This window comes from Lithobates pipiens, unplaced genomic scaffold (assembly GCF_037356315.1).
Source record: "Lithobates pipiens isolate NorthernLeopardFrog02 unplaced genomic scaffold, aLitPip1_a1.2 Scaffold_13, whole genome shotgun sequence".
Classification (NCBI taxonomy): domain Eukaryota; kingdom Metazoa; phylum Chordata; class Amphibia; order Anura; family Ranidae; genus Lithobates; species Lithobates pipiens.
In genome coordinates, this window is record NW_027507718.1 from 291,664,437 (window position 1) to 291,677,754 (window position 13,318).

Below are 13,318 nucleotides of genomic sequence, written 5' to 3' on the forward strand. Positions count from 1 at the left end.
CCATCAACGTAGTGGTTGAAGATTTTGTTCAAACATTCACACATCCCTGAAGAAGCAATCCAATGCGAAACATGTCGGGACTATGTGTGCTTGACGAGAACAACCACTGTATTGCATTATCCTGTATCTTTTAAGCATATATTGCTACTGATTTTAACTTCAAACTTAATAAATTTTTGTATTACAAATTTTGTACTTTAATTAATTGTACTTTGTTAACCAGCACCGCCAAAATCCCTAATCTCCCTTCCTGTCCTTTGATTTATGTTTGGTATATGTTGTTCCCTGTGACCCTGCATTCATAAGTAGAGTAGACACAGCCTGCTGTAGCCGACCAGGCAATAATTAAGGCTGGTTACTGAATGGGAATATATACTCATAGGGAGCCGCTGTTATATGCAGGCAGGGAATCCGACAGTTCATCTAACACATACCAGGCAGCAATTCATAAACAATAACTGGACTCAGCTGCTCCTGTAGATTCCATTGGAAGATAAAAGTTTGTACATTACCACATCCTGCAGTATTCAGATGTTTGGCGATCACTGCCATGTTGATACTGAGCCACTGTTAGGCATCAGTGGCAATCAATGGCAATCTATTCCAAGAGGTGCCAGGAGTCCATGGCTGCTACAACGAGATAATCCGCGGCGGCCGCCGTTTGGATCCAGTTATGGTCCGCTTCACCTACCGCTCCTAATCCCTGTTAGAGCGGAGCATGGCTGGATGGCATCATGTGACTGAAATGACTGGTGAACCTGCATATTGTCCATTTAAAAGCCTACACTAAAGTGCCCTTGTATATAACCTGTAAATCAAATGTGCATAGACTGCCACACTGTAAAACCTTTACTAAAGAAAAAATGTTTAGGTAAATCAAATATCAGATACCTATTTGTCCTTTAGAGTGATCAGTTTATAAAGCATGTGTTTAAGTGCACACATGCATGTACACAAGAGTGTATGAGTTTATTAAAATTTTTATGCATCTAGCTATGCCTATGCTATGTGTCCCTTCCTTATAGACGCAAATGGGAAGAGCACTGCACTTTACAAGGTACACCACAAGATTGGGATACAATGCTAGACAATTTTCAGGCCTGTACATGATCCCTCACTGTTAGAACATAAGAATCTTTACAGAGGTTTCCTTTTGGTTCACACATGCGGAGGATTTAAAGATAGAGGACCAAATCTTATCCCATGTTTGGACCGTTATGGATTTACCTAAGAGGAAGGTCCATTTCCTCATGTAGTGGTGAGTGGCTTCAGTGAGAGGGGTCGTCTCATGGAGGATGTGGTGAATGGAAGATATTAAATGTAACTGATGGGGCCCCTGAGCGCATAAATATTCAAAAGCGGTAGGTTTATCAAGGATCAGGGATGAGGACTTGGAGTGAAAGAGATGTCTAACCTGTAGATAAAAATGAAAATGGTGGGAAGGAATGTCATATTGTTCACATAGGATATCGAAGGAGTGCAGCTTCCGCGTAATGGGATGGACCAGGTTTCGAAGTTGAAATAGCGGAGCATTAAACCAAGAAAATACCCTGCCCAGAGACATGCTGTCTGGTATGACTGGGTTAAACAACACATTCATAAGGGGAGGGCATGGAGAACCAAGGGGATAGCTTTTGAGACATTTATGCCAAACACTCAGAGTTAAGTTCATTGGAGCAGAACACTGGTGTTTAAAAACGGGGTCCAGCGGTGAAGGAGCTCCCCAAATTAAGGAGCAAGGGTGAACCGGGTACAATACTCCCTTTTCAATAGCTGTCCACTGATTGGGTGCGTGTAGAGAGGACCATGAAACCAAAGCCCTCAAGTTTGTGGCATAGTAATATTTGGTAATGTCCGGAGCTCCCAAACCACCCCTGGACCTTAGAGCCAATACCACCGAGCTCGCTACACGATGAGCTCCACCGCCCCAAACAAACCCCAGAAAGGTCCTCTGGAGAGCTTTTAGTTGAGAGTTGAGAGGCAACTGGCAGAGTTTCGAAATGGTAGAGCAGTCTAGGTAGAATAGACATTTTTAGGACATTAATCCTACCTAACAGAGATAGGAGATATTTTGACCAGGTTGACAGGGATTTATTTATGTCTAAAATTAGAGGAGGGATATTAATGGGATATAGGGAGGAGTAGGAAGGGGTGAGGAGAACCCCTAAGTATTTAAGAGAAGTGTTACACCATTCATAAGGGTATGCCTCCCTAAGTTGCAATAGTGTGGGCTCTGGGATGTGTATTGGAAGAGCCTCAGTTTTGGAGGTGATAACCTTATATCCGGAAATGGCACCAAAGAAGGACAATAATTTGTGCAGTGAGGGAAGGAATATCAGAGGGTTAGTGATAGTAAGTAAGACGTCGTCCGCAAAAAGCGACAGTACTCCCCCTGTCGCATCACCACCCCACAAATATCTGGATGAGTGCGTATGGACTCAGCTAAGGGTTCTAGACATAAAATAAAAAGCAGTGGCGACAAGGGACACCCCTGCCGAGTTCCATTTGTCATGGGGAAGCTAGGCGACAGGAGGGATGACATCTGTACCTGGGCTGAGACCATTGTATAAAGACCCTCTAGGGCTTTTAAAAAGGAACCATGAAAACCATAAACTTGTAAAGTAGCAAACATATAAGGCCAACTCAGCCTGTCGAAGGCCTTTTGTGCATCCAAACTCAGGATCAGTGCCGAACGGGATGACCTACTGAGAAGATCTATCATATCTATTGTGCATCGGGTGTTGTCTCCAGCATGCCTGCTGAGGACAAAACCCACCTGATCCCTTTGTTCAAGTTTGCCGAGTCTGTTGGAGTTAGTTTAGGACGTTTTATATTAGAGAAAAAGGTTTCAAATTTTTCCTGAGTAAAATTAAAGTGATTCTCCAGATTTATTGTAAAATTTGCCAAGAATCCCTGACATCTCTCGGGGACAATACGTTCTAGTTCCAATTGGCCACAGAAGGAAGTCAGGAAAAGAGTTAAATGGTAGGGGGCGTAACTTACTGACTAACATTCTATGGGGTTTATTCTTATATTCATAGAATTTTTGTTTTGTCCATAGCAAGGATCTGGCCACTCTGCCAATCTGTATCGATTTAATTTGTTCTCTAAGGGACAGGACCTTCTGCAATTTCATCACCGTGGGCAGCAGCTTCCGTTCTGCAATCATCAGGGCAGACAACAAGGACGGCATAAGTCCATTCTTATCCCTCTTTAACTGGGAGCTCTCAGCTATGTAGGCACCATGAAATACCACCTTGTGCGCCTCCCGCAATGTGGAAAAGTCGGGCACTGACCCTATATTAAGCTGAAAAAATGCTGTCAAACTCCTAGTCAAAATAGTACGTGTCAGTACTAGAATCCCTTTAGGACCCAGCACAACTCACCTGACACAGCCTGTGTCTGGGAAACAACAGTGATTGGCCAGCTCACGTTTAAATCACCTGTATCAGCATTCAGTCAGCGCTCGTGTTAGAGTTCACTTGTGTTTGATCCAGCTGATATTTGCTCTGTGACTTTCTTGTTTGACCCGGCTTGTTTGACCTTCCTTGCTTGCTTCTGATTCTGTACCGTTTGGATTCTGATCTACCTGTGTATGACCCAGCTTGCCTAGACTACGCTTTGCCTGATTCTACTAGTACCCACATCTGCAGCAGTGAACCACAAGGTCCAGCAATCATCTATCCTCATCTACAACAGTGAACTACAAGGTCCAGCACTCATCTACCCTCATCTACAGCAGTGAACTACAAGGTCCAGCAATCACCTACCTTCGTCTGCAGCGGTGTACTACAAGTCCCAGCTGACCTGCTCTGCTTAGACCTGCTCATGGTATGTGCTTTGAACTCTTTGTATAATCAGCACACCTGAACTGTTACTTGTTATCTGCACCTAGCCTGACATTAACACGAGCCAATACATAAAGGGAAACCTATCATGAATCCTGAACAGGCTCAGTTGTTTACACAAGAACTTTGCCGTTTATCGCATCAAGTTCAGGAAATGGCCACAGAGCTCACCAAGGTGCAATCTCCTTCTACTACCACCATTACTAAAACTCCATCTGAACCAAAAATTCCTTTGCCCGACCGGTTTTCTGGTGACCGTAAAGCGTTTTGCAACTTTAAAAACAGCTGCAAATTATATTTCAAGTTGAGGCCATCCTCGTCTGGCCCTGAAACTCAGAGGGTTCAAATCATTATCTCTCTACTACAGGGTGACCCCCAGGCTTGGGCCTTTAACCTGGAACCTAACCATCCAGCCTTACTAACAGTAGATGCCTTCTTTGAAGCCCTTGGGTTGCTATATGATGATCCAGATCGTGCTGCTACTGCAGAATCGACCCTGCGTAACTTAAAACAAGGAACTACCACAGCTGAAATGTATTGCTCAGAGTTTCGCAGGTGGGCCCCGGAATCTGGCTGGAATGATGCAGCTCTCCGCAGCCAGTTTAGAATTGGCCTTTCAGATGCGATTAAAGACGCTCTGGTCAACTTCTCCTATCCAGCCTCACTGGAGGAGGCTATGTGTCTAGCTATTAGAATTGACCGCCGCCAGCGAGAGAGGAGGCGAGAACAAACGATGGCTGTGGCAAACTGTATACCTTCCTTACCACCTGATTATTCCATCTCCAGTGCCAAATCTGAGGAAGAACCTATGCAGTTAGGCTCCACCCGGTTATCGGCCCAGGAACACAAACGCAGGCGTAATATGGGACTCTGCATATACTGTGGCCTCAAGGGTCATATGCTCCGTTCGTGCCCTACACGTCCGGGAAACGCCAGGACCTAGGTGATTGCGGGGAGGTCACCTTAGGTCTACTCTCATCTCCCCAGGGGGACAATCGTATACTTTTACCCGCTGTCATTCACTTTGGGACAGGGGCTCATGAACTGCTGGCCTTGGTGGATTCTGGAGCAGCTGAGAATTTTATTGATAAAACTCTGATCACCTCTTTGTCCCTGGAAACTCATGCTCTAGATTGTCCAGTCCGCCTGATCTCTGTGGATAATCGGCCTCTCTCACAAGACCTAGTGCTCCAATCCACCAACCCTTTCCAGTTACAATTAGGGGCTTTGCATTGGGAGAAGATTTCTTGTCTTGTCATTGACTCTCCATCCACTCCTTTGATCCTAGGCCTTCCTTGGCTTCAGAAGCACAATCCTGTAATTGACTGGCCAACAGGAGATATTCTGGCTTGGTCCAATCAGTGTAAAAAGAGCTGCATCCAGCACCCTGTTCGAATTGATACCTGTCAAGTGGGAATAGAACAGATTCCACTTTGTTATAAGGACTTTCGGGATGTGTTTTCTAAAGGAATTGCTGACACTTTACCTCCTCATCGCAGTTATGATTGTCCCATTGACCTCTTGCCTGACACTACACCTCCTCGAGGGAGAGTCTTTCCACTGTCTGAACCAGAGAATCTTGCTTTGCAAGAATACATCCAGGAAAACCTAGCTAAGGGTTTCATCCGTCCCTCCACTTCTCCCGCAGGAGCAGGATGCTTCTTTGTCCCGAAGAAGGATGGAGGACTGCGACTTTGTGTTGATTACAGAGGCCTAAATAAAATAACCATTCCCAATCGGTATCCTCTCCCTCTCATCACAGAGTTGTTCTCTCAAATCCAGGGAGCCAAAATCTTCTCCAAACTGGATTTAAGGGGAGCCTATAATCTGGTGCGAATCCGTGCAGGCGATGAATGGAAGACGGCCTTTAACACCAAGGATGGTCATTATGAATGTCTTGTCATGCCTTTCGGCCTCAGGAATGCACCAGCCGTCTTTCAGAACTTCATGAATGACATTTTCCGTGACATGATGGGTCGCTTCATGCTTGTTTATTTAGACGATATTTTGATTTACTCTCCCAATCTTGAAACACATCAGAAGCATGTCTGCTCGGTATTAGCCCGACTAAAGACTCACTCCCTTTTTGTAAAGCCTGAAAAATGTCTTTTCCATGTTAAACAAGTACCTTTCCTGGGTTATCTAATTTCTGACACAGGCCTCACCATGGACCCAGCCAAGGTTCAAGCCATTCTAGACTGGGCACCACCTTCAGACCTGAAGGCAGTTCAACGCTTCCTGGGCTTTGCAAATTTCTATCGAAAATTCATTAAGAACTTTGCCACCATTGCACATCCCATCACCTCTCTCACCAGGAAGACTCCTAGTACATTTAAATGGACTACTGAAGCCCAGGCAGCCTTCACCCAGTTAAAGAAAGCCTTTACCTCTGCACCAATTCTACGCCATCCTGTTCCTGAGCTACCTTTTATTGTAGAGGTAGATGCATCTGAAGTAGGAGTGGGGGCGCTTTTGTCACAAAAAGATCCTGTAAGTGCTGCCATCCACCCTTGTGCCTTCTTGTCCCGTAAATATTCCCCAGCAGAACGCAATTACGATATAGGCAACAGAGAACTTTTAGCCATAAAGCTAGCTTTAGAGGAATGGAGACATTGGCTGGAGGGAGCTCGCTATCCATTCATAGTTCTGACTGACCACAAAAACCTTGAATATATCCGTTCTGCTAAAAGACTGAACTCGCGTCAAGCCAGGTGGTCATTGTTCTTCTCCAGATTTGACTTTACAATTTCTTATTTACCAGGTCCAAAAAACATTAAGGCCGATGCCTTGTCTCGCAGTTTTTTATCAGAGTCTCCTCCTCCGCTTCCTCCTCAACCCATTATCTCTGAGGATAGGATTTTGGCTTTTACCCAGACTGACATCTCTGAGGCCTTGTTACCAGCACAGGCTGAAGCCCCTCCCTCCACTCCCCCTGGTATGCTCTTTGTGCCCCTGGCTCTTCGTTTGCAGGTATTGCAACAAGTACATGCATCAAAACCTGCAGCACATCCAGGGTTTAGACAAACTTTTGAGATTGTCTCTCGCAACCTCTGGTGGCCATCGCTTAGGCAGGATGTGTTAGCCTTCGTCCAGGCCTGTGAAGTTTGCGCCAGAAGCAAGAGCAGTACCTCTAAGCCCCCCGGTCTCCTTCGTCCTCTACCAATACCTACCTGTCCCTGGACCCATTTATCTATGGACTTTATCACAGACTTGCCTCTGTCCCAGGGATGTTCCACGATCTGGGTGGTGGTAGACAGGTTCAGTAAAATGGCCCACTTTGTTCCGCTTCCGAAGCTTCCATCTGCTAAAGAACTGGCATCTTTATTCATTAAGCACATTTTCAGGCTCCATGGGGCACCAGTTAACATTGTCTCTGACCGTGGCTCTCAGTTTATAGCTCAGTTTTGGAAGGCCCTTTGCTCTCAGTTGGGGATTAAATTATCATATTCTTCAGCATATCATCCTGAGACTAATGGCCAAACAGAAAGGACTAATCAGACTCTAGAGAAGATGGTACGTTGTCTGATGGCCAAAGATGAGGTGGAGTGGGTCAACATCCTTCCATGGGCAGAGTTTGCCTTTAATAATTGTGCCAGCACATCTACAGGGACCTCTCCTTTCTTTTGTGTTTACGGGTTGCATCCTCGTGTGTGCTCCTTTGATCTTCCGCCCTCTGATGTTCCAGATGCCAACACCACGATTGAACATTTCTCCAAAATCTGGTCCGATGTAAATCATGCTATTTCCCACTCTGTGCAGGCTTTTAAGAAAACTGCTGACAAGAAGCGCTCAAAGGCACCAGAATATAAAGTTGGTGACAAAGTGTGGTTATCATCTCGGAATCTGTCCCTGCATGTTCTATCTAAAAAGCTTGGCCCAAAATTCATCGGGCCTTATGAAATCTCGGAGATTGTTAATCCTGTGTCCTACAGATTAAAACTGCCCCCATCCATGCGCATTCCAAATGTCTTTCATGTTTCATTGTTGAAACCTGTTCATTCCAGCCTCCTAGTAAATGAACCAGAACCTGTGGATGTGTTGGACAGTCAAGAATATGAAGTGGCATTTATTCTTGATTCCAGACGAGTGCGCAATTCCTTACAATATCTTGTTCATTGGAAAGGGTTCGGCCCAGAGGATCGATCTTGGGTACCAGCTCGTGATCTTCATGCTGATCGACTTAAGAAGAAGTTCCATCTCCGTTATCCAAGTAAGCCTGGGGGTGCAGGAGCAACCCCTCGAGAAAGGGGGGGTACTGTCAGTACTAGAATCCCTTTAGGACCCAGCACAACTCACCTGACACAGCCTGTGTCTGGGAAACAACAGTGATTGGCCAGCTCACGTTTAAATCACCTGTATCAGCATTCAGTCAGCGCTCGTGTTAGAGTTCACTTGTGTTTGATCCAGCTGATATTTGCTCTGTGACTTTCTTGTTTGACCCGGCTTGTTTGACCTTCCTTGCTTGCTTCTGATTCTGTACCGTTTGGATTCTGATCTACCTGTGTATGACCCAGCTTGCCTAGACTACGCTTTGCCTGATTCTACTAGTACCCACATCTGCAGCAGTGAACCACAAGGTCCAGCAATCATCTATCCTCATCTACAACAGTGAACTACAAGGTCCAGCACTCATCTACCCTCATCTACAGCAGTGAACTACAAGGTCCAGCAATCACCTACCTTCGTCTGCAGCGGTGTACTACAAGTCCCAGCTGACCTGCTCTGCTTAGACCTGCTCATGGTATGTGCTTTGAACTCTTTGTATAATCAGCACACCTGAACTGTTACTTGTTATCTGCACCTAGCCTGACAGTACGTGAATTTTCAGACTGTACGAGATGATCATTAAGACACCAGTGGCATGATCTGGTGTGAGCCTGATCAAGCATAAGATCCAACACTATGGGAGCATGGTCTGACCATGTAATAGGTGATATGTAAGATTCAACCACATAAGGAATAAGTGGGGCTGAGATAAGGAAATGGTCAAGACGTGAGTACATCTTATGGGCTGGGGAATAGAACGTGAACTGTTTAGCAGAGGGGTGTTTGATCCTCCATGAGTCAAAGAGTTGATGGGACCTCACACATTTACGAAAAGCATTAGCTTGAGACAAGATCTTTTTAGAAGGGGAGGTAGTGAATAGATGTTTATCTATCTCTAGTAGCTGACATAACCAGATTAAAGTCTCCTCCAACCATCATAAAGGGTTGTGTACGGTATTGAGGGGAATCAAAAAGTTTGTTGAGAAAATCCATCTGACCCGTATTGGGGGCGTAGAGGTTGACAAGAGAAAAATAATTGGTCAGGCATTGGCAATCTAAGACGGGGAATCTCCCATGAGGGTCAGCATATGACTTTTTAACCTTAATAGGGCAAGACTTCTTCATCAGGATTGCCACTCCTGCCTTGCCTATGGAGTCAGAGTCAGAGGCAAGAAAGGAGGTGGGAAAAAACTTTGAAGCAAATTTTAATGACCCCCCTGCCCAGAAGGGTGTTTCCTGGATCAATATCACATCAGCACCCGAGGCCTTGAATTCCTTCAGGGCCAACCAGCGTTTACGGATAGATCACAAGCCCTTGACATTATATGACAGGATCCTCAAAGCCATGTAGACATCTTAGGTGGGTATGCTCTTGTAGGAGTAATGAAAATATAAAACCCTGAGGTATAGAAAGTATAACAAAAAAAATAAATGTATATCTGTTCATAAATGTTACAGGTAACTACAACTCTTTGGTACCTTGGTGTTAGTAAATATACCCTGTAGGGGTAAGGGAATGAGACCAAGAAACCTAAGCAATGCAGTTTCAACCTATAGAGCTGTTCTATAGTCATGGACATATTAGAGAAAAAAAAGTGGTTAGAACTAAAAAAAAGAAAAAGAAAAACGTAAAAAGACCTGAGAGGTGAGAACAACTCAGGAGGTCCTGGACAAAGTCCAAGGCCAGGTAGGAACATATACGTGCTTCCATCAGGGAACTCTGAGTAGAGAGAGATGAAGAGGCCCGGCTGCTCATCTTGAGACCTCGTTAGCGTTTGAAGTCAGTTGGCAGTATAAAGTCAGTTAAAAGAAAAAAAAAACAAATCGAATTAACTGTTAAACAAGGATGTCTGCCCACTGAGGTACATGGCCCTTCAAGAACTCCATGGGTTGGGTAAGTAGAAATAAAGTTCCACCCTGAGAAGGGAACAGGGTGAATACAAAACTGTGTAAGACCATAACAGCAAACCTTAGTTCATCCAATACGTGGCAGGCAAGGAATCAGGAATGTGAGGAGCAGTAAAGAGTAGATCCAAGGAGGTGTGTGTAGTGTTTCAAGGAGGTTGCTTGGAGAAACGTGGTTGTTGAGATGCTTCTTAGGTTTGCCCCTAACGGGGGTCCAGATACGACTGGGCGTGTTGGGAGGTAGACGAGACTGGGCAACTGGAGGATTCAGATCTTCTTCTGGTAGATGAGGTAGACCAAGGTTTTTCAGAAATGCTTCACCCTCTTGCAGGTCATGGAGGGTGTATTGGGCTCCGATTTTAGATACGACAAGGCGAAATGGAAATCCCCAATAGTATGGGACCTTATGATGTTGTAGATGGGAGGTAATTGGACATAGGTTCCTGTGTTTAGCAAGGGTAATGGGGGAGAGATCGCTGAAGATTTGCAGTTTTGCCCCCTTGTACATAATTTGAGATTTATTGTGTGCAGCCAGTGTCAGCGCCTCCTTGCTTTCAAAGAAGTGAAACCTCACTATAACATCTCTAGGTCTGGCTCCAGCCGAGGGTTTAGGTGAGAGGGAACGGTGTGCCCTGTGGAGGTGCCAGTCTATATTCACCACCGTGGGGGCCAGGGTGTTAAAAAGGCCTGGAAGATAGGTGCGCAAATCAGAGTCCCCTACTGTTTTGCCGTCTTTCCCTATTCTCTAAGTCCTCCTGTAGTAGTTGTAATTGGGAAACTGAAAGGCGTAAGTTATGGTTTTCCTCCTCAATAGCCTGTACATAATTAACCATCTCATCAAATTTGTTCTCAAGAGTGTCCCCTTGCTTACCTCTGCTGAAACATTTTTGGTGATTTGTTGTAGTTTAGCATCTAACTTGGCATCCAAGATGTCTGGAGTAAGGCTCTCATGTGGCGAGAGAGGTTCAGAATCTGGACCTTGAGTGGCATTTAGCGGAGAGTTCACAATAGGCTCAGTCCCCAAGGATGGGTCCATTGTGGTGAATGGATCTGTGGGGTAGGTCGGGGTTGAAGAATTTGACCTGGTAATGAACCTTTTCATATTTACTCCCTTGTCTAAAAAGAGGTTTGTAGAATCTCTGATGCTGGCCGACTTTTCCCATGGAGTGCCTAAAGAGGTATAGTGAACAATCAAGCTTACCCCCAGAGTTAATAAGAATGTTGTAATAGCATTGTGGAGGTCTTAAAGAGCAGCCGGGGGTCCAGGCTTATTCAAATAACATCCTCCATAGTGGCCAAGGCGGCCGTTTTATTTATTGAAAAGTGTGACAGTCAATTGCCACCCCTGGCATCCGTATGAAGTAGATAATGGGCCCAGGGTCGCTCCGGGTCTGGTAGGGAGGGAGCAGCAGTCCAAGGGGAGCACACCAGGCAGGATTAGGGTGTACTTGGTGCAGCAAGATGGCTGCCGAGCTCCATGGGTAGGCCGAAGACATCAGTTTTAAATGTCTATGTGCCTGCTGATTCACCCAGGGAGTAACTGCCGGTGAGGTTGTCAGCCGCTGGGGAGGGACAGTGTTTGTTTTTACTAACTGCGTCGGAGGGTGATGGAGGTCTGTAAGATGGCGTCGGTTCGTGGCTCACCCAGGTCGGCCGAGGGGGTCCCAGATCATCTAGCCCGAATACTATGATTTCCCGTGTCCTCTGGAAATTGGAGCTAACGGCCAGACCGAGGAGAGCAGCCACTCAGTCCTCGGATCACGGAGGAGATGTGTGGCAGAGTCCAGAAGTCCTGTAGGCCACAAGATGGCACCGGGAGTCCTGTGAGGCGTACCTGACTACAGACTCTGCGAGTGGCCCACCGGATCAGCTGCAGAGGGGGCCAGGTATCGCCACAGGCCAGATATGGGCTTCCCAGGATGTTTTGGGCTGAGGATGACACTGGATAAGCTCAGTCTGTGTGGAGCACAGCCTCCTCACGTCTTCCATGCTTTGTATCCAGACACGCCCCCTGGGTCAGTGCAAATTACTTTTAAGGCAAATACTGACAAGCACTGAAATTGGAGGTCCCACTGAGATCTGATCAATAAACGAAGAATTCACGATATCTGTATTCTTCATCTGAGGGTCATTGAATCAAGTCTACATCTAGAAGTCCCTTCAAGATCTGAATATTGGATTAAAAGTCTGAAATGCTCAGACTCTTTGAGGTTGATTTACTAAAGACAAACAGGCTGTGCACTTTGCAAAGTGCAGTTGCACACTGCAAGTGCCGTTGAGCCAGAGCTTAGTAAATGTGGTAAAGCTTCACTTTGCAAAGAATACCCAATCACATGCTTGCACATTATTGGATAATGGAAGTCAGCAGAGCTTCTGCTCATTTACTAAGCTCTGTAGGAAATGCTCTTGTAGAGTGAAACTGCACTTTACAAAGTGCACAGTCTATTTGCCTTTAGTAAATCAACCCCTTTATCTCAGAATCCTAGGATTGAGCTGAAGCACTACATTGGGGCCTGGAATAGAACAGCTAAAAGCTTCTGAAATGGAGCACTCTGCTCACAAATATGCCTTAATCATGAATGCATTGTGAGGCGGGTAAGACATTCATATTTTTCAAGATATATGTATAGCATTTATTTTTCTGTTAAACATATTTTTATTCTATTAGTAGTTTTTTTTGTTTTTTTTTACTCTACATTTATTAATTCAAGTGGATGTATGCAGAAGTGCATGGACTTTTAATAGACTTCAACATGGTGGGACCTATGCCCTGTGTTTATCCACTATGCTTGCAAGATACAGATACAATCAATTGAAAAGAAACAGTGTGGTACTAGTTATTTTGTTCTACTGTGCGTAGAAAATACCAATAAAGGCCTATGCTTTACTTGTGCCATAAAAGCAAAGGGAAAAGCACAGAGAGACATTAGCTGGTCTCCAAAAAAAACAAAAGTCCTATTTACAGAACTGACTGTATCATGTTGCTTTAAAACACAAACCATGCAGAAATCAGAATGATGATTCTCACCTGCTCGACTTTTGAGGAACGATACTGATATGTGATCCAGTTCTTCAGGATCATCCTTCCACTTGGTAACTGGCTGCACAGTGGTTTCTGTCTTTTTGGTAACATCTGAAACGTATTAAACAACAGTTGTTACAACAATGTGGTACAACAGGTAATTTAATTCCCACTAATGGAAGTAAATAAGTCACTTTGCTCATTCAGAGCAAAATAACAAATTCAAAAGTCTGCCCCTTTGTTATAGGTAAACATTTTACCACTTTGTGCCATTCTG

General features: G+C 45.0%; 1 protein-coding gene across 2 annotated transcripts in view; it reads right to left on the reverse strand.

Annotated features, from left to right (window-relative positions):
* LOC143976105 (uncharacterized) overlaps window positions 1-13,318 on the reverse strand; it is a 76,879-nt gene that overhangs the window by 7,189 nt on the left and 56,372 nt on the right. For both annotated transcript variants that reach the window (XM_077478567.1, XM_077478568.1), the window contains exon 7: window positions 13,048-13,152. In XM_077478567.1, coding sequence (XP_077334693.1) covers window positions 13,048-13,152 — 105 coding nt within the window. The remainder of the gene's footprint in view (window positions 1-13,047; window positions 13,153-13,318) is intronic.